Consider the following 25275-nt stretch of genomic DNA (forward strand, 5'->3'; position numbering starts at 1 on the left):
CTTACTTGCCTGCTGTTTAGAGCTCTGCTGAAACATGGTCAGATTCACTTTTAGACAACGCTAGTATAGCACAGCCTGTGCCAGCGGGCAAGGTCATGTTCCCACAGTTGGTTTACTCAGAATTCACATGAGGAAGCTGTTCAATTTACTGGCCTTGAAAAATCTTCATAGCTAGGAAAAGATCTTTTCTTATTCTTCCCCAACATGCCGGATCATTGGCTTTCTAATATCTTTATTACAGAAAAAAAAAAGTATTTAAAATCAGACTTATCAGTCTGGCTGCCTGCAGTTCCTTTCTAATACAAGAGAACATGAGGCGCAAGTAATGAAAAAAATTGAAGTCTGTATGTAACTGGAGGGCTCAGCTATGACTGAAAAGTCACTTTTCCCAGCCAGCATTTCATTCATTAATTATACAGACATTTGACCTTGTCTCAGCCAATTAGATAAGGAGGAAGAGTGAAAAAGCTGCATATTTCAATGCATTTCATCCCGGTATTGCACATTTTAAACCAACAGAAAACAGCACAGAAATAAGTCATCATTAATACAGCTGGGTTGTAGATTTACTACTGTCAGAATGAAGGCCTTGATCTCACATCCCTTTGAATTTACAAAGGTAATGTTTAGCTCATTACAGCTGCAGAGCCACCATTTAGGAATTTTACATAATATAAATCTTCTATTACATATATAATTTATTAGGTTCATATATAATTAATAGTAATAATATCGTATATCTTATATTATACACAGTAGGTCACGTATAATTCTATAAAAAGTATTGATCTGAATGTCTACTTGGATTAATGTTGCAGGGCATCACCAGAGCCCAGTATCAGGACTCAGGGTGTAGGACTGTCCCGGACCAGTATGTTGTCAAGAGAATGGGAATACCTGGCACTGGGACACCAGCACTGCAGCGAGCTGACTTCAGTGCTGGTGTGGGCTCTGCACCTGAGAGCTCTGTGAAGTACATGGGCCGGCAGCCCACGGCCAGTCACAGGCCCAGCTCCACTGAGGGTGCAAGACGGTGGCTCTTCAAACCAGTCACAGATGGTTTTGCCTTCTGTCACTGCAGGTTGTACTGGGGTGTTGTTCTTGTAGGTGTCACGAGACAGTTCTTTCCGGGCCCTATGCAGACGACACGATCCGGATTGGTGAGGAAACACTGGGGAAAAAGCCATGCAGGAGAGGGTATGGAGACAGGGGGCGTGTCCAAGGGGTGCAGGTGTCCAGGGGTAGTGATTCCGGGGCAAACGATCCATGTAAAAGTCCAAACAGGTAATCCAGGACAGAAGCGAGAGTCCATAGCCAGGCGATCCATCCGGGGGTTAAAACACGGCAACCGGGTCGGAACCGGCGGGGGGGATCAGGAACAGAAGGTTAAAATCATAACAGAACCAGACGCAGCAGGACCCGGGCTCTCACGAAACAGGATTCGAGTAACGACTACGTCTGGCTTTTAAGGTGGAACTAAAGAGGGGCTGGAATAAGGAACAGGTGTGGGGAATGAGGTAGAACAAGGAAGGGCTGGAGCGCCCTTAAGAGGAGGAGTAGAGATCGTGACAGTAGGGTCCTAACTACAGCATGACAGGGCAGCTATGATCGGAGCAGCACACTTTGGTCACCCTGCGTGTGAGACTGGGCTGCCATTTCACCTGGGCGCGTCACTGGAGACGCCCTCTGCCAGCTTGTCCGGGACGAGCGCTGAGATCTATCGGCCTTCACTCCTCAGCTGGAGAGAACAGATGTTTGGATCCCAGATGGTGTGGTTTCGAGAGAGCACTGAGGGAATTGCAGGGAAGAAAATAAACAACCCTGGAATATCTTCAGGTTCACGATGAGTTTTGGGCTTTTTTTTTTCCTTTTGAAGAAGGAATTAAAAAAAAAACGCTGAAGCCCCCCCCCCACATCTAGCTCTTTGTAGCGAGTCCCTGACAAGTGCTTCCAAATAAAAAAGCTTGATGAATCATTCTGAAGAGCTATTATGAGTAATTTGGAGGCTGATATGAGATTAAGCAATCCTTTTTAAAAAGCGCTGAACATCCAAATCGAATAAAATTGAATCCCGCATTCAGAATTTAATTACAGTGTTTCTCATTTTTGGAATTATGAGCACGCTGACTGCAATCTGATAACAGCACCGTCAATGAGTCTTCAACCTCCACAACACAAAAAAGGGCCTCCTTCCTCTTCGGTTCCTTCCTGTTAGCTTTTCCTTTCTTCAGTGTGATGGGAATGTTTTATTTACTCCCTTCTTTGCTTAATGAGGTCTATTCAGGGTTTTTGGTCAGTTTTGAGGGCTGATGGGAAGGGATCTCGTGGGAGGTGACGGCGTCGTTAGTCCGCCCTGCTGCAGGAGAGCCGGAGCGGCCCCTCTCTCGAGCAGGAGCACTTGCAGGTGGCACTTCTGCAGGGCCTCCTGGGGCGACAGCTGCTCCTCTGGCCGGTGAGTCGAAGGCAGCTGTCGTCCACGAAGGGTAAAGGGGGAAAGGGGGGGTTTGTCGTTAGGAGAAATTGCAGCTTGCCGGCTGGGGGGGGGGGGCAGCAGGTCAAGGGAAACAGCGCTCGAACGTGACTCGGGATCATCACCCTATCGACCAGACGCCCGCTCCAGCGCTCGGCCCCAGCTGGGAATTCAAGACAGGAGCCGGGCCGCCGGCGGACATCAAGACAGCTCTAGGACCTGGAGGACGCCTAGCGTTTATGGGCCGCCAGTCACAGACCCCGCCGAGCTCCTGTTCATGGGGTGAAGCAGCTGCCTGTGTTCTGCAAGGCAGCGAGAGCTCAGCCCTTCCCCTGTCTTCGGTGTGTGTTCTTGTCTCCTTCTGGCCTGACTTAATCAACTCCAGGAGCAAATGAAAGTCTGACAAAACATGAATCTGATCAATTACGCAGCAGATTAATTGAATCGTCTGAGGTGACAGTCGCCAATGATACAAGTCGCTGTCATTGTTGTAGGTAATTTCTAACACAATGCACTATTCTTTTTCTTTGTTAAATGGCAAGTAATGCAAATGAAGGCAACATCTGTTCATCTGCCCACCCGTGTCGCTTTCCAGTCTCAGCTGCTATTTATATGAGTAAAGTTGTGTTTGCATCCAACAGAACACCCTTCTTCAAAACGCCCTCTGTGCCAAGGCAAAACAGCTGAGTAATGGATTTGGAGACACACAAAAAATAAGATTTTGCGCTCTCTGTACAGTATGTCTTGGAAGAAAACACAGAGTGACTGCAAGCAATAGGTGTGAAACCCAACTATCAGTCAAACTACCGCTATTAATTCAAGAGCCGACAGAATGAGATAGACCATCATCTGGAACTATGTATCGTGGCTTAAAATAGCTTAAATAATGATCAGATATAAATGGCAGAATTTGGTAAAAATAAGGAAGCACCAAAAAAAAAAACAACAGAAAAGAAAAAGCTTTTCAGCAGATGCTAGCCTGGAGAAATCCCTTATATTCCAGGCTTTCCGAACACCCAACACAGCTCTGTAACTCGGTTCACAAACAGCACGCCACACTCCTCACCTGGAGACAGGTGCTGTGCCTGATGACATCAGCATCCTGGGCAAACGCTTCCACGAAAGCGAATGAAGTGAACTCTAATGGGGGCGGAGAGATGGCACTGTGGCTAAGGAGCTGTGCCTGTGGCTGGGAGGTTGGAGGAATCCTACTCCGTTGGGCCCCTGAGCAAGGCCCTTCACCCCAACTGCTCCACGGGTGCTGTATAAATGGCTGACCCTGCGCTCTGACCCCCAGCTTCTCTCCCTGTCTGCGTGTCTCATGGAGAGCAAGCTGGGGTATGGGAAAAGACAAATTCCTAATGCAAGAAATTGTATATGACTAATAAAGTGATCTGATCTTATCTTAATGACAGGAGTGAAGCCCTTTGAAGCAAAAGAACTGCTGTCTTCTGTTTGCATCATTATGTTGAATCATTAACTTGGGAAACCAAGATGTCCCCGATTGACAAACTCTTCCAAACTGTGGCCCGGATTTCTGTCTCTTTGGACCCATTTTCACTCCCTGCCTTCCCACTCTCCCCTCAGCATCCGGGGCAAACTCTTCCACAGAAACGCACAAAGTGAACTAATGATGGGTGTGTTTCTCCTGCTCGACATGCTGCCACCATGACCTGCAGACAGGACGACAGCTAAGGTCTGGCCTGTCACTGCATTTGACCTACAGGTTCAGCTGGGAACTGATGTGCCTGTCTGCATCCCCCAGTCTGATTCAGACCAGTTGTTGCCAAACCTCATCCTTGCTCTCCTCGGAGGCGGGGCCTCGGGATAATGCACCAATGATTGCACAAAGGAGGGAGGGGTCAAGTGGGAGGAGCTTGATCAGCACCCAGCTAGACAGATCAAAATCTGAATGGGATATTTCCCTATAGCGGTATTTCTTCATTTTTAAGGCGCGCAGTTAAAATGTCAGTGGAGCACAGGAGAATTGAAAAGCAACATAAAGCTGATTTGTTATGATAATAATCATTTAGAAAGCTGAAATATTATTTGCAGAATTAACACAGTAAAGAGATTGCAAAATAACAAAGATAAGTTAACCGATTAGGTTGAAGAATGTAACCTATCTTTTTTTCCCAAGCTGCAATTCGGAAGAAACTCGGATTCCCTAAGATTAGCAGCTTGAAGGCTGAATTAAATCCTTCTCTCCGTGATACAGTGCGGACAGCCCCAGCTATGGCAGGGCCTAGTCTCCTCTCCATGATAAATCACACGTTATTCAGCTGACAATGCAAAATGCTGCCAAGAGCTGAAAAAGACCAATCATTTCACAGTCCAAGTGTCAAATTACCTGGAAAAATTGGCAGACAGAAAATTGGGGGGGGGGGGGGACAGGACGGGATGAGAGAATAGCTACCAGGAGAAGACAAAGTGTCACCCGTCTGAAGGAAACACAGAAGGGGGTACATTTATTTAAAACAGAACTCCGGAGAACAAGGCTGTTATTTCTCTGACTGCCAGGGGCACAGCCTGCAAGAGGAGTCGGTTAGCGCTGTTGTGGAACAAAACTGCGAGTGAGGGACAACAAAACATACAAGGGAAGAGAGGACAGGAGAGAAAGGTCACCCCTGCCTGTTTTTTTGCCGAGACATTTCCAGGTACTCAAGAAGGAGAGCCCCGTATCTGCTGTGGGGTCTCTGCGGTAGATACCAGCTCCTCATCAAACATGACCCCTCCAGACTTCCTAATGGTTCTGGGACGAGCAAGACTCTGAAGCCACAGACTCATTAACTGTCTAGTGTGTGACAGGCACAGCAGTCATTTGTATGGAGCACGAATGACCAACACTGTTGAGGACAGCATCCCAGTGAGAGAGAACACACGGACATCTTCACCAAAACGACTATCAGTGTTAAGTATAGAACCCACCACACAAACAAAAATGTGCATAATGTGCATCACTATAATTTGCATGCTTTGATTTTAACTACAAAGATTTTAGTAAAGAAATGCAAAACTAACTGCAAAAATAAATTGTTTACAAGCGCTTCACTTTTTTATGGCTCCTCTTGGTTTTTAAAAGGGATGAAAACTTTCCATGTCAGCAAAACCAAAGACACCGCAGGTAGTCATTATCATAAAACTCAGGTTTAAAAATTCCAGGTGCTGATACACTACAGCCCCTGTGTCCACTAATTATGATTAAACAATCTATCATCGCCATGTGCGGCGCTGAAGAGAAAATCTTCCAATGCTATAGAGCTGTGCTTAATTATAATTAAAATGAGTCCCCTCTGACAATTTCCAAAAGTTAAGCAGAACAAACCGGTCGAGCAGCAGGGCTCCAAACAGCGCTACCAACAGGGAAGGACAAAGAGAATGGGATTGTGATCAAAAAGGGAGTTTTGATCCTCTTCCTACAGGACTGATATCTGGATCCCTGTCCGAAATCTCCGTGCCAGGAGCAAGATGCCAGGATTCCGGAAAGGCTGGAGATGGAGCGATTCAGGCTCTTTCCGAGGCAGAGCTCTCTGGGGGCATCCAAAGACAGCAACCCCCTGATCTGTTTAAGACCTGCAGCTGGTGGCTTTCATAACCTGCATTACTGCAATCTCCTCCGCTAATTCACATTTGTGTCAACGGCAGATTCTATTACACACCTCCTCCTGGCTTCCTCCACTCCACCTTATTATTTTCTTATTTTGTTAGAGTAATAATGTTTCTTTATAAATCCACAGAGCTAATCATATAGCCTGTCACCTCACATTTATGAACTAGAACAAAAATGTTCTCTAATGCGCGCTTTTATGGCCTTTTTTATTTTGTTCCCCTGCTGCTGCACTGATGCCCGTTAAGTCACGGCTCGGTGCCAGCTGCACAGGGCCGAGCCTCGGAGAAGTGCCTCCTGATATCGCAGTTCAGGGATCGGACTCATACGGGCCGAGAGCAGGAGCAGCAGGGTGATAAACCCGCTGCTTCATAATTCTGTCCAAAAGCGGAGACAGGACTAAGGCTTTTTTTCTTCTGCTCGGGAAATGTGGGCCCCCCGAAACGCTCAGACCTGCAGTGCCAGGGGCTTACTAACACAAGCGAACCCCAGTCTGGAATCCTGTGGTCTTCTCATTTGGTGTCACCGACTGTGACCAGGATTCCCCGTGTGGCAGTGCACAGTTGGCTGACTGGGGACAGGGTTGACACTTACACACAAGAGGCTGTCTCATTCCCCAGCAAAGCCTGTAATATCAGCTCCTCCAAAATGTCGTCCAGCAACAAAACATGCCACTGGGTCAGCAAACAGCACGATTTTTATACCTAAGCAGTTGGAGGGTGGGTGAGATGGGGGCTTGACCCTCTCCCAGACCTTTGATTAAAACTCTATTTACAGTATTGTGGTAGAGATTCGGTGTAAGACAACCCTGTGACAGCTCTAGGATATAAACACCAGAGCTTTGATTCTCCTGTGTTAAAGCAGAACAAACACTAGACTTGTCCTGGAAAACATGGATAACCGGTCAGAAACCTGTGGTTGTCCAAGCAAAGCCAGCGGTATTCCGACAGAGTCATGTCCCACACATCAGATAGCCTCTCCGTACATACTGTAGGAGCACTTTTTCAAAAGTGTCAGGACCCATGCCTAAAAACCATCTAGCTTTTTAGCTTGCTAACAAAGCGGCTGGTGTACTCCAGGCGATTCACATGTCATCAGCAGGCTGTTTAAATCAAAAAGATAAAAAAATTACTCAGTTGATTTAACATAATCTAGAACCACATACTGTAGCCGCTTAACCTTTTTACACCAAAGATCTGTAGAGGCAATTTCTGTCTGAAATGATGTCCCCTCAAACATTTGGCAATATCTCCGAACATTTATAAAGAAGAAGCCTGGTTTATGGCTTAAATTCAAGCTAAACAATGCGTTCGTTACTGATAGCAGTGCAACAGGACAATTAACACTTTAAGGGACCACACAACCCAAACCTGAGAATCCCTCAAAATGTCTCTGATTTCTTGTCGACACCTCGAAAACAAAACGAAACCCTTCAGACAGCCAATCGAGAGCCAGCAGGAGTGAACCATGCAGTGGTTTTCAAAGCCCAGGGGTGACGGACAAAGGCTCTGGCTGCTATGAACAGCGGGACCCCATCCTGAACGCTAATGACAAGGCCATGTGACCGCGGGGAGGGCTAATGGATCTCTGCGGATGAGGCAGACGAGGAAGGAAAGGGAAGAGAGTCATTCTGAGAGGAGGTGACAGGGAAGTCAGGGCCCATGTCGTCTGCAGGCAATTATGATCTTTAAGGTATCTATACGATACAGGTGCAAACACAGGCAAAGGCCCAGAGTGAACTGCTCTGCTAGCAACGTGTACAGCTTTCTAAAAAGCCCGGCCATTACAATGCAGTGACCACAGCCGAGGGATGAGGGATAAGGAGGAACCACACACCTCTGAGCACGTGAATGAATTACAAAGTAATTACCGAGTAATTAGTTATTGATTAGCACCTATAACATTTATGAGGGTTAGAACATCAGGGCACAGACAATCTGCATGACAAGCCCATTCGTAGGTGTAAAAGTCGTTAGGGTCTTTAGATGATTTTTCTCATGCCAAGGACAAAAAAGGGTATATTTCTTTTTCTGCTTCAGAGCTGGGTGTGGGAGGAGGTCACAACCTCCTGCGGTTTAAACCACAGGGCATCAATTAACCAGGAATCCAGGAACCAGCCGTCCCCAGCTCTTGGAAATGATTGTGTCAGGTGAGCTGGGGACTGAGGAGTGAAGGTTCTCACAGAATGAGGCCCATTGCAAACAAGGAGAAATAACGTGACATTGGTAAAGAATTGGAAAGGGAGCAAACTCCACGTAACCCCATGTGGAGAAAAAAGAAATGGCAAAATCCCCATGTCCAACGTCCTTTGTCCCAATGTCCCTTCTTTTCCGCATAAGAGTAAAGCCCACAGAAACTGCGTTAGGGGGGACCAAGTTTGGGGGCGGAGAGATGGTACTGTGGCTAAGGCTCTGCGCCTGTGGCTGGAAGGGTGCTGGCTCGTATCCCGTGGCCGGCAGAGGAATCCTACTCCGTCGGGCTCCTGAGCAAGGCCCTTAACCCCAGCTGCTCCAGGGGCGCCGTATAAATGGCTGACCCTGCGCTCTGACCCCCAGCTTCTCTCCCTGTCTGTGTGTCTCATGGAGAGCAAGCTGGGGTCTGTGAAAAAAGACGAATTCCCAAGGCAAGAAATTGTACATGGTTAATAAAGTGATCTTATCTTATCTATGGAGAAGCCAGAGAATAAGACCCAAGAACTTCCTATAGATTCATTTGCTTTCAAGAAAAGCAAATGCAGCACATTACCAGGACTCAACAACACCTGATCACTGGGTGAATTCCTGAGAGAATCCAGGACAGGCGATAAACAGAATCGGGGAGGACTCTCCAGCATGGGGAACAATTAATAACAGTGCTCTGCTGAAGCCCAGCAGCTATGCATTATACTGTATCTCACTAAATATTGTCTAAGTATAATCAACTAATGATCCTCGTGAAATAAGAAAGATGAAATGGGCAAGTGAATTTAGTATCAGCACTAAAAATTCATTAATCATAAAGTATTGGCAATAAAAAGGCATAACCTTCTGGATTTTACTAGAAAAGCTTTGTGTAATCTCCTGCAGAGACACGGGTTTATGGCGTGGGACTCTGCAGCTCACATGGTCCTCCTAGAAATACAGATCCAGAGGTGGAAGAGAAAGCCTCTTGAGTAATAATAATAATAATAATAATAATAATAATAATAATAATAATAATAATAATAATAATAATGATGATGATGATAAATGTTTGTAGATGTTCTACTAATTGTTATTGCTTTGGCAACATGAATTATTCATCGGTCATGCAAATAAAACTTGTAAAATCTGAAAAATGTGAAAATTAAGAGCCACAAACAGAAACAAGGGCAAGAAAAGCTTCCGGATCTGGTGAACAGAGCATTTCTGTGCTCTCTGTGCAACGGTGGGCGTTGTGGCAGAAGGAACGTCTTCAGAGACTTGCTGTCTGTGAAGAGCAATTACCAAGAGCAAATTACAGCGGAATAATTCTCATTTATTCCTCTCATAACGGAGCCACTTCTCCTTCATTAGGAAGAACAGAGGGGCACCAAGAGGAAGTTTGTACACTGTAGTTAGATTGTCACTTGCTTTTCCAACACAGCAGTCCTCTTGGAAGCAATAAAGCATTTTAAACTCCACAAACACAGATATATTTTTATGTACTCTCTCATATACAAGTGCACCATTTGTACATCCTGTTTTGAAAACTATCACAATATTAGGCCTGGGGAATGGGTCTCTTCTGTTCTAATGTAGGCCTACACTTCAGCTGGGTGCATCGAGGCTGTTTTGCAATGCTGCTAAACAAGCCCAGACAGTGCCACTTATCTGCACCAGACAGCTCAATCAGTGTGCTGAGTTATTAGTTCATTCTGTACAAGTATAGGTGTGCTATAAATTGTGCTGCATTAGGCCGTAGCAATTGCAGTAAGATGGCTGAATTCTATTAGAAGGTGCTGCCAAAGGGGAGAGAAAGCTGTAAAAAATGTATACAGCCTGCAATGTAATGACATAATGAGAAAAGCTGCAGTTTAGACCATTTCTTGTAAATGACAAACATGTGGACTGTTATAGGTGTGACTGGCAGTTACAAAAATGTTTGGCAGTTTTCACTGTGACACCAGTGGGAGGTGTGTGTGCGTGTGTGGGGTTGAGCTTAGTTAAAGCTTTTGATCCACGTCGTATAGCCAGCAAGGCTCTCCAACATGCAGAGAGAACAAAATACCGTTCGAAGTGATCCTGGCTCAACACGGCTCTCTCATTTTAAAGGAAGAAACCGCGACAGCTGGGGAATGAATGGGAATAATTAGTTCATTTTTCTCCGTTCCTCTAGGTGCTCAACTCTGAGCCAGTTCTCATCATTAGCACAGCTATGCCATGGCGGTGGTGAGATTAAGCGCAGATTGCATGTGTTTGTGCTGCAGAATGAAATATTAATAAATAACCCACTTTCATGTCATCTGTCTCTGATGAAGGTAACACACAACAAAACACACAACTCCACCATTGCCAACGGTGAAAAACACACCAGCATCCCCTCAGTCAGGACTTCAAAACCCCCTGCTCTATCTCCAGTGCTAAAGGATCAGCTCATGGCTTATTTCTGCTTCACTTGTAAGAATAACTCCTCCAGGTGTCGAATCCTTAACAGCTGATTGGACTGAAGTGCCCAGTCTGCAGGTGTATTGGCAGAGTAAAGCACAGTGCAGCACATGGCTAGGGGTGAGGTTTCCCAATCAACACTCTCACCCCTCTGAATACTCCTGCAGGTTTGGCACAAATTAAAAGGAGAGTATCAATCACATACAGGCATCTCAGTTATTTTATCAGTACACTAAATTTCCGGGATAAACTTGTAATCCTCCTTGTTTTCTCGGATGTACTGTATTAACCAGGGACAAAACTACAGAGGAATTCTTGAATTCCTCCTCAGAGCGAATTACAGCATAGCAGCCACCCCCTCATGCGCACTGCTAATATGGGGCTAAACAAGGGATTTAGATAATAGGCTACAGGATTCTCTCAATTAACTTTATTTTCTCAACTCGTCAGGCCTAACTCCAGCATAATAGTTTTACAGTGGTGAAAACTGCTTATCTCTGCACAGAATAAAGGGCTAAGAAACAGCTCGCAACAAACAAGCTTCTGTAGTGGTGTCGGGCTTCACGACCAGCTGGTTTGTCTTTCAGTTACCGTGATCAAGCAATTTTTTTATGGCAATTAATAATAATAATAAGATCACTTTATTAGCCCTATAGAATTTCTTGCATTAGGAATGTGTCTTTTCGCAGACCCCAACTTGCTCTCCATGAGAAACACAGACAGGGAGAGAAGCTGGGGGTCAGAGCGCAGGGTCAGCCATTTATACGGCGCCCCTGGAGCAGTTGGGGTTAAGGGCCTTGCTCAGGGGCCCAACAGAGTAGGATTCCTCTGCCGGCTGTGGGATTTAAACCGGCAACCTTCTTCAACCTGGGCTCCTGAGTACGATCAATAGATGACCTATTATAGCAGGCTGTGTTCTTTCCAGCCAAGGTTTAATCAACAAAAGGAGACAGCACAGTGTTTGGTGAAGAGGGCTTCAGCGTGTCTAACATTTCTTTGTTATTTCATACACTGCATGTAGCGTGGAGAAGTGTACCCCTTCCCTCTTGTCTGCCACCAGTAGGTTTTTCTGCTCTCACAGACCGCAGCCAGGAGAAGCTGGCTGCCTTATAAACGGTCTGACCTGCCTTACTTTCCTCAAATCCGGAGAGTTTAACAAAGCTGTGGGCAGGGTTTGCAATCGGAGCTGCTACCTCTCCTCCCGGGAAGGAACACAACTTATTATCCCGAGCAGAACTGACAGGGATTCACACCAGAGCACGGAGAGCTCACCGTGAGGCCGGGATCACCTGACCCTGGCCTTCAACGTCTGCAGCTTCCCGGGAAACAGCTGCAGGTGAGGAGCTGAGGGGACATTTCCAGATCGGATCTGAAATCCCCTGGACTGAGCTGTGCACACAGATCTTTACATCCACAGAACTCGTCTCCAGCTCCCTGAAAACCTTTTTTTCCAACTTCTGAAAGTTGGCATTCTGAGCTGTGTGCGTTTTTCTATATATCCTCGCTTCATGTACAGTATTTCTATTTCTATTCATTTTATTAAAGCACGTGCTGTAATAAGTCTGTGTTTTCATGAGAGGTAAAGGCTCCTATAAAGTTTAATTGGGACTATTTAAAATGATACAGAATTGTGATGTTATTATGTTACAAAATAATTCTAAAAAATATTTAGAAGTATTGGCACAAATTTTTAAGTGTAATTTACATGAAGCTAAAGGATGGAGATAAGGAGAGTTCATATGCTCTTCCCAACAAGGGAAAACGACTGAATTTATATCAAGGAAACTGATTCGTGTAATAGAAAACTCATTTATAAAGCTTAAGGTAATAGAAGGCTTTTGTTACCAAAACAAAACTACATTTGGTTTCTACACGTTATTATCTTCTGTTTATTAGAAAGAAAGTAATAATGATAAAACAACAACCCCATCCATAAATCAAATTATGGAAATGTTGAATTGCAATTTCAGCCTGCAACTGAGTTATGAACTATACCAATCTGTTATAAGTGACCTCAATTTCATTTCCCTGAGACTGTGAGTATGTTCCTCCGGCACGAGAATGCTCTGTTTCAGTGACTTCTAGAGAGATTATCATGCATGGAGGGACAGTAAGCACAGGCACAAGTAAATATCACCCCCTTTATCGTCGGAGGCACAGCTTGTATTTACAGAATGTGAAACCTCAAGTCTCTTTAGGTCGCATTTTGGTACTTCTGCATGAAATCAATAATATCACTACAGTTTCTTACCAGCTGCATTACAAAGTTGAAAAGTTTAAAGATATTCAATTATTATTAAACAACAACAATAATAATATCACTACTTATAATAATTCGGATTATTGACAATATCCACACACAAAATATCAATTTGAGAAAGCTCATAAACTCCAACAGGTAGTTTTACTTCATTAGTGCTGCACAACAATCTTTTTTGCATTGCGTTGACTCGGGGGCAGGTCTTCCGCTGGGATGGACAAGGCTGTCGTGACTGGTGAGACAGGGGAACCGGCTGTGGACACCCTGTCTTGCGCAGGGCCCGCGCGGGGAAACAGCGCTGGGGTTCATCTCACTCATCTCAGCCGGGCTCCTCCTGGACTGCCGGGGAGCTCCGGGCCTGCAGCACAGCGCTTCGCTTCCAGAGGGGGCTGTCTCTCAGTGGTGCAGCAATGAGAGAGGTGGGGGATACGAGGGGAAACTATGGAGAAGGGGGCTCCATTTGCAGAGGTGCTTTTTTCCCCCATGCAGCACCGAGGGAATCTGGAACCGGCTGCCTAGCAAGGCTGCCCAAGCCCATCACCTGGCTCCCATCAAGGAGACGGATTGGCTAGTGGCAATCAAACAGGGCAGGAGGGGTGAACGGCCTGCTCTTGTTTACAGTCTTTCAGATGGAGGGTTGAGCTTGCGACACTGATAAAAAAGAAATGGCGCATTTCTACACGATTTTGAAATTCACATCCCTTTATTTCCAACTGCCACAGTCAGGAACAATCCTGTTAAAGGAAATTGGGCTCCTGCATGAGCCGGGCCGGACTGGCTGGGACTGGGAATTGGGAATTGGGAATTGGGCTCCTGGGTGAGCTGGGCCGGACTGGCTGGGACTGGGAATTGGGAATTGGGAATTGGGCTCCTGGGTGAGCTGGGCCGGACTGGCTGGGACTGGGAATTGGGAGCCGGGCCGGACTGGGACTACAGGGCGCTGTCGGACTGTACCTTGATGACATCCTCGTCCGTGGACCTGCAGGCAGGGGCGTCCTCCACTTCCCTGACCGTGCCATCTCTCTCCACGGTCACCACCTTGACCGGCACGGTCACCAGCCGCCCCGTCAGAATGGCCGTGTTCAGAACTTCGGTGTCCTGGAACACACAGAGCAGACACACACACACATAGGTGGGCTTCATTCACCAGCAGCGGAACGTGCCGGGCGGAGCCCTTCTCTCCCGGGCATTCTGGGAAAGCCGCCAGTCACCCTCCGCAAAGCCAACGGCTCAGCACGGGTAAAAAGCAAAAAACGCTTCAAAAAAGATATTAAATGAAAGTGCAATTTACAGAAAAAACTCCTGCCATGACAGAAACGGTCAGGATAGGGAATTCTAGGCTCAGTAAAAATTTGGATTCACTGGGATTCTAAATTGTGAACAACAGGCACAGGTCTGTATTCAGGTACAGGTATAGGCCGGTACGTACTGAACTCTGACACTGGGGGGCGCACCGAGCGCCTCAGACTGTTCACACTGAGCCCCCCTTTGGTCCGGTTATGCACTTGAACTCTCCCTTGGAGATTTCTGGCTTTTCACACTGTACATCCAAGACAAGTCAGTTTGCAAGACAAATTCCTCATCAATCACAGTGGCTTCCGGGCAGAACTCAACGGTGTTTAGCCAACAAAGAATAACATCCGTTACGCTGCGCTTAATAAAATATATCGGATATACTTTTGCAGGCACGGTAAAAACGAAAGCATGAAGGCTCCATTAATCGGAAAGGGTGTAAACTGTAACAGAGCAGAATCGTTCTAAAAATAAATGCACAGATTACGCGCAGTAAAGGCATGTCTTAATTACTTCTCTCGTTACCCTATACAAAGGCATGACGGGGTGCCAAGAGCAAGGCAGACAGCGCTTTTGTTTATTTATTTTTCTTTAACTGCTGGCTTTTTAAAAACCCCCGAAATGCAGTCATCTACATGATGCTAACGAGGAACTCACTGCCTGCTGGCGCTGCAGACGGCGATGGCCCATGCTTGTGTTTTTAAGGAGTGATGGTGTCGAGGAGTGAGAGGAAGACGAGTATGAGGAGCAGACATGAAGAATGACACGATGCAACACGCTGCTAACTGACGTGTGAATACTGGCAGACCAGCGGAGGGTTAACACTGTCTTCTGAATTCGTATTCGCCTGAGGTCAGAGTGCCCAGTGTGAGGTTAGTGTGCTCAGGGCCTGGTCAGAGTGCTCAACGTGAGGTCAGAGTGCTCTCTCTGAAGTCAAGGTGCTCAACGTGAGATCAGCGTGCTCAGTATGAGGTCAGAGTACTCTGTCTGAAGTCAAGGTGCTCGGTGTGAGATCAGAGTGTGCAATGTGAGGTCAGAGTCCTCAGTGTGAGATCAGAGTGCTCAGCGTGAGGTCAGAGTGCCCAGCGTGAGGTCAGAGTCCTCAGTGTGAGATCAGAGTGCTCAGCGTGAGGTCAGAGTACTCAGCGTGAGTTCAGTGCTCAATGTGAGATCAGAGTGCTCAATTTGAGGTCAGAGTGTGCAATGTGAGGTCAGAGTGCTCAACGTGAGGTCAGAGTGCTCAACGTGAGCTCAGAGTGCTCAATGTGAGGTCAGAGTGTGCAATGTGAGGTCAGATTCCTCAGCGTGAGGTCAGAGTGCTCAACGTGAGCTCAGAGTGCTCAGTGTGAGCTCAGAGTGCTCGATGTGAGGTCAGATTCCTCAGCGTGAGGTCAGAGTGCTCAACGTGAGGTCAGAGTGCTCAACGTGAGCTCAGAGTGCTCAGTGTGAGCTCAGAGTGCTCGATGTGAGGTCAGAGCACTCAACGAGAGGCCAGAGCATGTCCTGGCATGAGCTCACCACCTTCAGCATGAGGTCACTGTGCTTTGCTTTGCGCACAGTTGTGCACAGTTTGTGTCCCTGCTGCAAAGCAACAAGCGAGGGTTTATTCCATGCTGAAAAGCAGAAAGAAGAAACACAACCTTTTCCTTTCTCCAAATTCCACTCATTTTCATGTCCCTCTTCCATTCGTTTTTTTTACTAAACACGATATTTTATGGCAAATGTAATGCATGTTACGTGGTGTACATTTTGAGAGTCTTTGTCTTCAACCCTATTTCTCTAACTGCTGAGCCCCCCTGCCTGCCTTCCTGCCACATTAGCAACCTGGGCGGCGGAGTGACGTGGGCTGGTGTGATCCATTGCTGTCGGCAGCGTGACACGTGTACACCACCTGCACCAGGAGCAGCAAGCTGTGATCTCGCTCGCTCGGGCCCCCTTTCACGGCTTGGGCCACAGCCAGCGCTGATTAATACTTCATTTGCAACCTTTAATTGCTGGCAACAGTTGGCCATTTCTCAGCTTTGGCGGTTCCCTTCCACTGCGAAGATCCGTGGCCGCGTCCCGGTGTGATCGCCCACAGAAGACAACGCTCAGACTGGGCGTTCTGCTTTCTGAAGCCGAGAGAAACACCGAAAGATCATTATCCCAGCATCTACAACGATCTAAAATAAATATACCGCGTAAGTCTAATTATGACTAAAGGGTTGAAATTAAAACAATACCCTCTTCACTGTGCATTACTGAAAGCATTTCATTGCCTGCTCTAGCAAGTGCAGTGATTTCTATGCGGAATAGATGCACTGGGGCCACATTAACTACTTCATACCTTGAGTGACACATTAAAGCCAGTTATTGCTGACTTTACAGCTGACCGTAAAGATGCTACAGTACAGCTCAGCAACCATTAGGATTATAACCACTGACCAGGGGCTGGGTTTGCTTCTTTTACAACTGTGGAGCAGACCTCCTAAATGTAATTAAGCACCAGCAATCATGTAATTCAAATGCATTTGCAAGGTAACAGGAGGATATTACATATCAGGTGACGATCAGGCTCATTCTCGGCAGCGCTGTAACTGTGCAATTTGGGATTTCAGCAAAGTTGTTTCAAGAATGTCTTGAATACACAGGCACGTAGGACTGCTTCAAACACCCACAAAACGATCATTTCTTAATGTATCAGATGCCAACATCTTGGCCATGTGGATCAGGGCCAATAACATGCAGGGCCAATAACTAACTCTAAAGAGGAAACGGTTTCTGACTTAGTATCGGGTAACAAACTGGGGACACTACAGAAAGGAAGGTATCTTTAACTCAGCTTCCCAGTGACACCATACTAAGCCAGTTGCAAAACTACTGATTCATCAGCAGGGACACACATTCTGTTAACATTATTTAAATCATTTGCAATGTATTTCAATACAGGAAATGGCTTTTAGAGCCAGAAGCAGAGATAATACTTGTGCATGTTCTGCATGCCTGAGTCTTACAGATTTAGACAGTAATATAGATCGAATCGCTAACTCAGAGATGTCATTTTTTAAAATGAAACCATATCAAGATAAGGCAGACTTCACATCATTTTCCCAGTTAGAGCCGATAAAAAGCAGATGGAAAGCAAAATTGGGGAGCTTCGTTAGAAATGCTGTAATTATGCAGTCTTCCAGCTTCACCATTATCAGCAGGAGAACAGAGAAAAAAATGATCTGCCCATTTTTCTGCTGTCTGGCATAAAAAAGACAAGAAAAAGCTTTGGATGGCTATTAAACAAACTGCAATGAGACCAGGGGCACCATGGGAATGTTCAATGCTAATAAGTTATGAAATGAATATGGTTTAATGACTTTATTGATAAATAAGCCAAAGGCAGTCTCTTCTGTATCTACTTAAAATCCGATTCTCTGATATTGCCTAGTCCTTAGAATGGTAAACCTAACAAGTTTATTTTTTTTCTAATAAAACATACAAAGGATATAACGGAAATTTAACACCACATTTAGTATTAACACATATTGCCTCCCTATTGGGCGGTACAGTGGCTCTATGGCTAAGGATCTGTGCCTGTGGCTAGAAGATTGCTGGTTCAAGTCCCATGGCCGGCAGAGGAATCCTACTCTGTTGGGCCCCCGAGCAAGGACCTTCACCCCAACTGCTCCAGGGGTGCTGTATAAATGGCTGACCCTGTGCTCTGACCCCCAGCTTCTGTCCCTGTCTGTGTGTCTCATGGAGAGCGAGCTGGGGTCTGTGAAAAGACAAATTCCTAATGAGAGAAACTGTATATGGCCAATAAAGTGATCTTCCTACCTTATAATGTGAAATCGAGTAACAGTGCTTTTGTTAAGCAAACAGGTAAGAGAAGTCAGCTGTGCGCACTGTAGGAAAATAAAAGTTAATATCTATATCTCAGTTTGCTAATCCCTGTTTAGCTGTTGATTTCGCATATTTTGGATTTAAAATAAAGCAGCCTTTGATTCTGCAAAGCTTTCATGCTGGCCTGATTGAATTTCGCTCTCAATAATGTGTGTTCTGTGGTTTCCCGATACCTTGAAGCAGACATGAGCATGAACTGGAGGAGCCTGTGAGAGCTACTGGTATAAGGACCGGACAGCATTACAGTAACCAAGGTCCAAGCAAAGCCAAGTGGGAGCAAAGCTCAGGGGGAGGTCAGACCCTAATCTCACCGATTTCCTAATCCTGAGCTGGCCCTACCTATAAACATCACTCTTCCTGCCACCTCTCTGGCATGTTTCCTTTTCTCCCCCACCCCCTGCCCCCCGCCCATCTTCACCTCCAGAGTGGCTCCCTAACTCATTCTGGGTGGAGAGAGGGAGGGCTTTTCGTTCTCCCAACAAAGCACACTATTTGGCTCGCGCCTCTTCTCAATCGGTCATCGTTGGGGTTTGACCTGAGCTACTGAACTGAGCAATCAGGCAGGACAGCTCAGCGTGAAGAGGTCCAAAACCCAACGCCTCCCTCAAACACCTCTTTCAGCCACATGAGACAGAGTACCCTCCCGTCTCCTTGTCTGCTTTTGTCTCTTGGTGACTGTTGGGTACTTGCATGCAGACAGACGTTTTGACAGCCGCTACTTGAAAACGGGCCACTCGCTTATTTATTCAGCAAACTAAGTACTGTTTGCTGAAGTGCAAATATCTTCTCAGCCATGCCTCTTCTACGTCTGTTGAGTGTCCTAGCAAGTGGAGGCTAAGATGCTCTACTGATTCACATCATTAACAATGCCAACCCATGTGTCTGCAGCTATACAGTATATCAATTCCTATGCTACATACATTAAAGGGCAGTGGGCCGGGGCTGAGCCTGTTGCAGGAAGTGATGTTGCTCCGATTAGAAGCTAGGTAGGCTCCCAGGCCAGGGGGTCAGGCCTTTTGGAGCCCTGGCATTCCCCACAGCTGGGGAGTGGTTCCTGGGAGCAGTGGTGATTGAACCCCAGTGCTGGAAGAGCTGTGGCTGTTGCACATGCACTACAACACAGGGCACAGCACTGGAATCCTCAGTTTCTGGAATCCGAGTGATTCTAAAATACAAGTAAGTGCCCCCACACAGAAGGAACTACAGCAGTGCTGTGTCTTACCGCACCTGTTCCCATTACCTGTACAGCTGTGAATACAATAGGGATAGACAGGGTATGACAGAGGACTACTACATGTTTCTGAAGCCTGCTTCTCTTCATTGTCAGCTTGAACTGACCTGGCAGTCCGCTCGCAATCGCTCAGGCTTGGTTCACCTCATGAGCGCCCGACCACAGCACCTGTTCCTTAACAGCTCCAAGCAACAAACTGTAGGAGCTGGAATGCAGAACTCAGAACGGCGAGCACAGAACCAACCTCACAAACGCTTTCCCGAGAAAAAACAAAAAAAAGGGGCTTGTGAATTCTCACTCGCGGCATGTCGGCTGTAAGGTCAATTAACAGACTCTTAAAGAGCCAGAAAGTCAGAACGCTGCAGTGAGATCTCCTTGACCACTGAGGCGAATGCTAATCAAGGCCAGATACCCCCAGCTGAAAAGATCCACCTCAGTTAGAGAGAGCAGAGTCCAACTGCGTGAGCGAGTAATTTAATACAGTATTATAACAAACACTCTCAGCAGAAGTCATGCATTGGGGATTCAGAAATATCTCTCTACATTACACCTCAAGAAATCCAAATCATAGCTACCTAATTAAAAGTGAAAGCTGATCAGGGTTGCTGTGTCAGGATAGGGTAGCAGGATGAAACAGACCAGCATGGTACAGACCACTATGTATACGGAGCCTGATAACAGGCTCAGAGGATAAATCAGGCAACGGGAGATAATGATGGCAGTACTGTAAAAATAACTGAAAAACTGCGACATGTGTACTGTGTTCAGGGGTATCGTTCTCTAGTGTATCCCTGAATAATAATAGGGATATTATTATAAATAATAATACAGGTGAATAGGTGGATGCTGCACATTGGTGGTGGTGGAGGGGATCCCCATTACCTGTAAAGCGCTTTAAGTGGAGTGTCCAGAAAAGCGCTATATAAGTGTAAGCAGTTATTATTATTATTAATTATAAGACGGGAGGGATATGGAAATGGTTCCTGCCGCCGTGCAGAGCGAATCTCTGAGCAGCAGAGCGACAGACTGACTCCGGCCGATACACAGCCCAGCCGGGACTGTGTCACGGTGAGCGCAGGAGAGAGCCTATGGAAGACAGTAGCGAGGCGCTCCAGGATTCGCCAGCTAAACTCCTGGCAATTTCACGTTCCGCTCAATGAGTTTGAGACGGCAATCAAGCTTTTTACACTTACTCTGTGTAAAGTATGTGTAATGAAAAAGTAAAGGAATGTTACACGGCCAATTAACTGGGTATATAAAGTGTGACGCAAAAACAAATGTTTGGTCTCCCTGGCAAATTGCCCAATGCGTCCCTTTTTCATTTTAATTTCAACAAGAAAACTAGGCACCGGCTTGCCTCTGGTAAAGCTGGGATTTTCTTCCTCATCTCTGCTCATGTCCAGTCTCTACGGCTGCCAAAAGCATGCAGTTTGACAATCTTCTTTTTTCTAACAGCCTTGATCTTTCACAGTGGCCAAATGTATTTTTGCCTCTTACTCTAACCAACAACGAGTCTGAGGGGCAAACATCACGCCTGGACAGCACACACAGAATACCAAAGGAGTGCAAACAGTCTTCATAAGATTCATACCATATCTCATAAAATTCTCAATTTCTTATGCACAGTTTGGCATAGGGCAGAACGTCAGGCTAGATATACTACTGGAACAGACAATAAAAAAGATTTTATTGAGCACAATTTCAATATCAAGAAGCAAACTAAAAGGAATAAAGGATTGGTGTTTACTTTGTACAGGACATTTTCTGGTTCTTTTCAAGAAAGGTCTGCCTTGTTTCAAAGCCTAAGCTAAAATGCTACTATTGTTACACTACTTATCATACTACTGTTCTGACACATCATACCATTTAAAGCCAGTCCCAATCACGTTTGCTCTTAGAGGGCTTGGCCCAGTAAAACCTGTATTATGAACCTAAAATTAGATCTTAAAGAAACGCTATAAATATGTCAGCATGTCATTGCTAAAACGAGCTTCCTTGTGATCTTAGAAAGCAATTCAAGGAGAGTTTAATCCCCAGCTGCACGATTACCAAAGAATTTATGCTAATATCAGACCAGGAAGCATCAGAAGAGAAATCCAATTTTGAAGCTATTACATATTTTGTATTTTGCAGACTCCCCCTAATCCAATAATCCTAAACTTTTGATATCACAGAAGTCCCGAAGTATTTCACCAGGCTATCTGAACATGCTGTCCTGTGCGCGTTTTAACATGTGTCTCCCCTCCAGCCAGCATATTTACAAAGAACCCAGAATGGTTTGCTCTCAGACTTGTGGAAAGTGGAACATGATGAGTGAAGCTGAACAATGGATGAAGTTTTTTGTGGTCTTATGCCATGAACAATCTGTTATTATTGTTAAATAGACCTGGAGAGGGATTATAGCAGCTGAGATACAGACTGTTCAGCATCTTAATTCTCACGTTTCCTGATTATTGTACAATTTAAGACTAACATAGGGAAAAAAAGATGTATGAGACTTTAGACAGTGTATGCTAGTCATTACAGGACATTAGTTATTGTTCTAGTCATAAAAAACTCAGAAAACAGTGTGTTACCTGGGGGTTACATCTTACTTTTAGGCACTGACCTGAAATGTTGTCACAACAACTTTACATGAGCTGAAAAAATGAATATGCTGTAAATACGCACACATTGTATGCTTTCATTTCAGTTCTTTGGTTTTGTTTTCACACTGTGAAGGAGAGTGGCATGGCTTTTTACTATTTGACATTGCTGGGAACTTTCTCGTTTTCTGAGAAGACTCACATTGTGTTGTCAAGTCGCCTTTTGTGCGTGTGAATAACTCAGTGTTTTGTGTGATTCAGCCTTTCTTGTGCTTTCAGGAGACGGTGGAAACCGTCTTCGTGTTTTTCCCCACAGCCCCTTAGTAAAAGTTTCTTTGCCGTTTTCCTACTGTTATGCTTGCAGTCATGTGACCATGTCAGAGACAGCAGGTCATGTTACCATAAAGGTGCGTCTCTGTTTCCAGCCTCAACCAGGGCCTCCTTCTTCAATGGGTTTCTCTCTCCGAACTGTCTTTGAAGAATAACAGAAAAACTTCAGGTGCAGCACAGTATTACTTTAAGAACACCAGAGAAAGTTAAACCTATTGATTTTTTCCCCATGTGCTACAAACCATTTGTTATTTATTTTGTCTTCAGAGAAAAGATCTCTTAGCTTCTTTTCAGAGGTGGAAACCTGAAAAAACCTTTTGAGTGAGTCTGCAGCACACTGCCATTTATTCTCTTATAGCTCAGCAGAGTCTAATGTCCCATTCAGTGCGGAGCACAGGGCAATCAAGTGAGATTCTTAACATGGTGGAAATACCTTTTTTGACAAATAATATCCCTGTTGATCGCTTTTTTTGGGGTAGTTTTCTTCTGAAAGATCAGAAAAGAACAACCTGCTATCTGTGAATGGTAAGACACAGCTCTGTTACTCTACATGCCAGTGTCTGTCCAGACACAGTGAAGAGCTGTAAATAAGAAGGAGCACGCAGACAACACTGCTGGCCAGCTGGGAACTCCTGACCTGACCTGTTTTCCACTGAAACCAGAACAGCATCACTACATTAGCTCCTTCCAACAAAGTTCATTGAGCAAGAGAGCAGTCAAGTAGTAAGGCAATTGTCTATGACACTTCTTCTCTAAAAACAAAAGTCTACATTCTAAAAAGTGAAAGAGACATACATTGTTCATGCCTTTCTTAAGAAATTACCCAAGGTTCTACCTGAGTGGGGGCTTTTGGCTCATCTAGTCCAATCTAATCATCCAGTTTCATTAAGCTGTTTCTTGCAGGGTCTTCCATGTAGAGTTCATCTTCCTCTAATGCAGCTCTTCACCTGAAACAGTCCTCAGGTGGTGTGTGTAACTGGAAGGTGGACTGTTACAGTCACTGCTATAAAAAAATGCTAGGCTCCCGACAGCAGGAGGGCACCTGCCTCCACCCTACATTTTGATTCCAAGCATCAGGTACACAGTTTCTTTACCAAACAAAATAAAGGGCTAGCGTCTAAATATCAACCCCCCACCCCTTCAAATGACTTTTCTTCTTACATTTGCCTTTCCTTTCAACTTCCTTCTTTGCTGTTCACCATAAGCAGGAGCCTAGACTTCCTTTCCCTGGCAAAGAGAGGCTCAACAGAGCTCAGGTAGATGAAAAGCCATTAAAACTTTGTTTCACGTCAGAATGAGCAAGCTTCTCCTGTTCTGCTTTAGATTGGATCTTTCAAGATTAATTGAGCTGGTTCCCCAATCGATCAGCTGAGACCTTGGTCCCGAGCAGTCCTCTGCCATGCCACAATTACTGCCTCCATTATCCAGGGTTATGAAGCATGATTAGCCCAGAGGTTAGAGCTGCAAATGTCTGGTCAGCACAGCTTCACTTAGGAGTTTAATCCCATAACGTGCAGGAAGACAGGGTGTCCCAGAACAGAATGCAACACAGGAACTATCCTATCAGTCTGCAAAGCCAGGCCTCTGTGTCTGTCATTCCTGCCCTGAAACAGAGAATTAATCATGTCTGAACCCTTTCTATAGACCAGACAACAACAACAGGTGACATAAGAACACAAGACGGACTCCATTGCCAATCAGATCATCACTCAACTGCCAGTCAAGCTAACAGCTACCCGTTTTTTTACTTTTCTGCAGGCAGTCATGTGACCATGTCAGAGACATCAGGTCATGTCGAGGACAATGTTTTCTTAAGGTAACCATAAACCCGTTCTCGTTTATAATTTACAAGCAAAACAAAATGAACTATCCCAAAACAAAAAACCACATGCATCTGTAGTTTCCATCACTCTGGGTGAGCTTCCACCTAATTTAGGTGGCCACCATGTAGATTAGGGGTTACAGCTGCCATTTATAAATGTTTCACAATAATATTTTCAAAACATATTAACAAGATCCAGGCAAGTCAACAAAACGTCATACTGAACCATCCCCCTAGCTCTAACCCTAACAAGAAGACTGTTCAGGTCACCATGTTAATTTGGTTTTCAGTGGCCAATTGAACCCTGGATTCTATCTAGTTATATCTTGAAAGCCTCCTCCTAGGGCTAGTAATCAATATTTATGATACCATTAATAATATGGGATCACATATGATTTATACATATAAACAGGTGTAATGAAGACAGAGAATTAATCATGTCTGAACCCTTTCTATAGACTTAAACTGATGTGTGACTATCTAGGGCAGATCCTAGCACTGTCACAAGCTCAGTTCACCCCAAGTCGTGAATTTTGAACACTATTCTGTTATTTTGTTATGTAATTAAACAAAGTATACCCCTTGCTTCCAGTGTATTATTTATTGAGGTTTGGAGACCTAAATCTAAATCTAATTTTGATGCTCATAGAAAGCAGAATCAAATCTTCTTTCTAACCACAAGAACAGGGTTGGTCAAGATGGTATAAATCATGATAAATTATACCAAATCAGTAAGTTGTGAGAACAGTCAGACAGTGATGGAGCTTTAACGTTATAAGTACTTGTCAAATCACATCATACTTTGGTTCAAATCTAAAATATTAAACATAGAGTTAGGAAGAGATCTTCTTCCATTGCAAACTGCATTCATTAACTGCTCACGCCTTTAGGTATGACTTAATTATTGGATTTAAAGACAGAATGCTTATTTCCATTTATTTTATAGATTTGGTCTTTCCTCTGGTTAAAATCCAACTTGCAGCAGGGATGTTTAATATCAGTGTTTTGGACGTGTATTTTTGATAACTTGTTAAAGATCCCTGGAAACCACTGAGTCCTTGGGAAGCATTCGTCCTGCTCACGGAGAAATGCGAAGAGATCGGGTCCCAGCGTACATTGTTGACAAGGCGGAGTGATTTGCCTGCTCCGGTGAGCCTGAACTTGCAGCTACAGTAGACGGAAGAGCATCTCGTGCTTGAA

At 45.1% G+C, this 25275-nt stretch overlaps 1 protein-coding gene across 1 annotated transcript in view; it reads right to left on the reverse strand.

Moving 5' to 3' along the window:
* LOC148641414 (transmembrane protein 132C) overlaps positions 1 to 25275 on the reverse strand; it is a 192704-nt gene that overhangs the window by 15570 nt on the left and 151859 nt on the right. The window contains exon 5 of the mRNA XM_088617766.1: positions 13896 to 14039. Coding sequence (XP_088473892.1) covers positions 13896 to 14039 — 144 coding nt within the window. The remainder of the gene's footprint in view (positions 1 to 13895; positions 14040 to 25275) is intronic.

Source organism: Lepisosteus platostomus, chromosome 24 (genome assembly GCF_059453375.1).
Source record: "Lepisosteus platostomus isolate fLepPlt1 chromosome 24, fLepPlt1.hap1, whole genome shotgun sequence".
Lineage (NCBI taxonomy): Eukaryota > Metazoa > Chordata > Actinopteri > Semionotiformes > Lepisosteidae > Lepisosteus > Lepisosteus platostomus.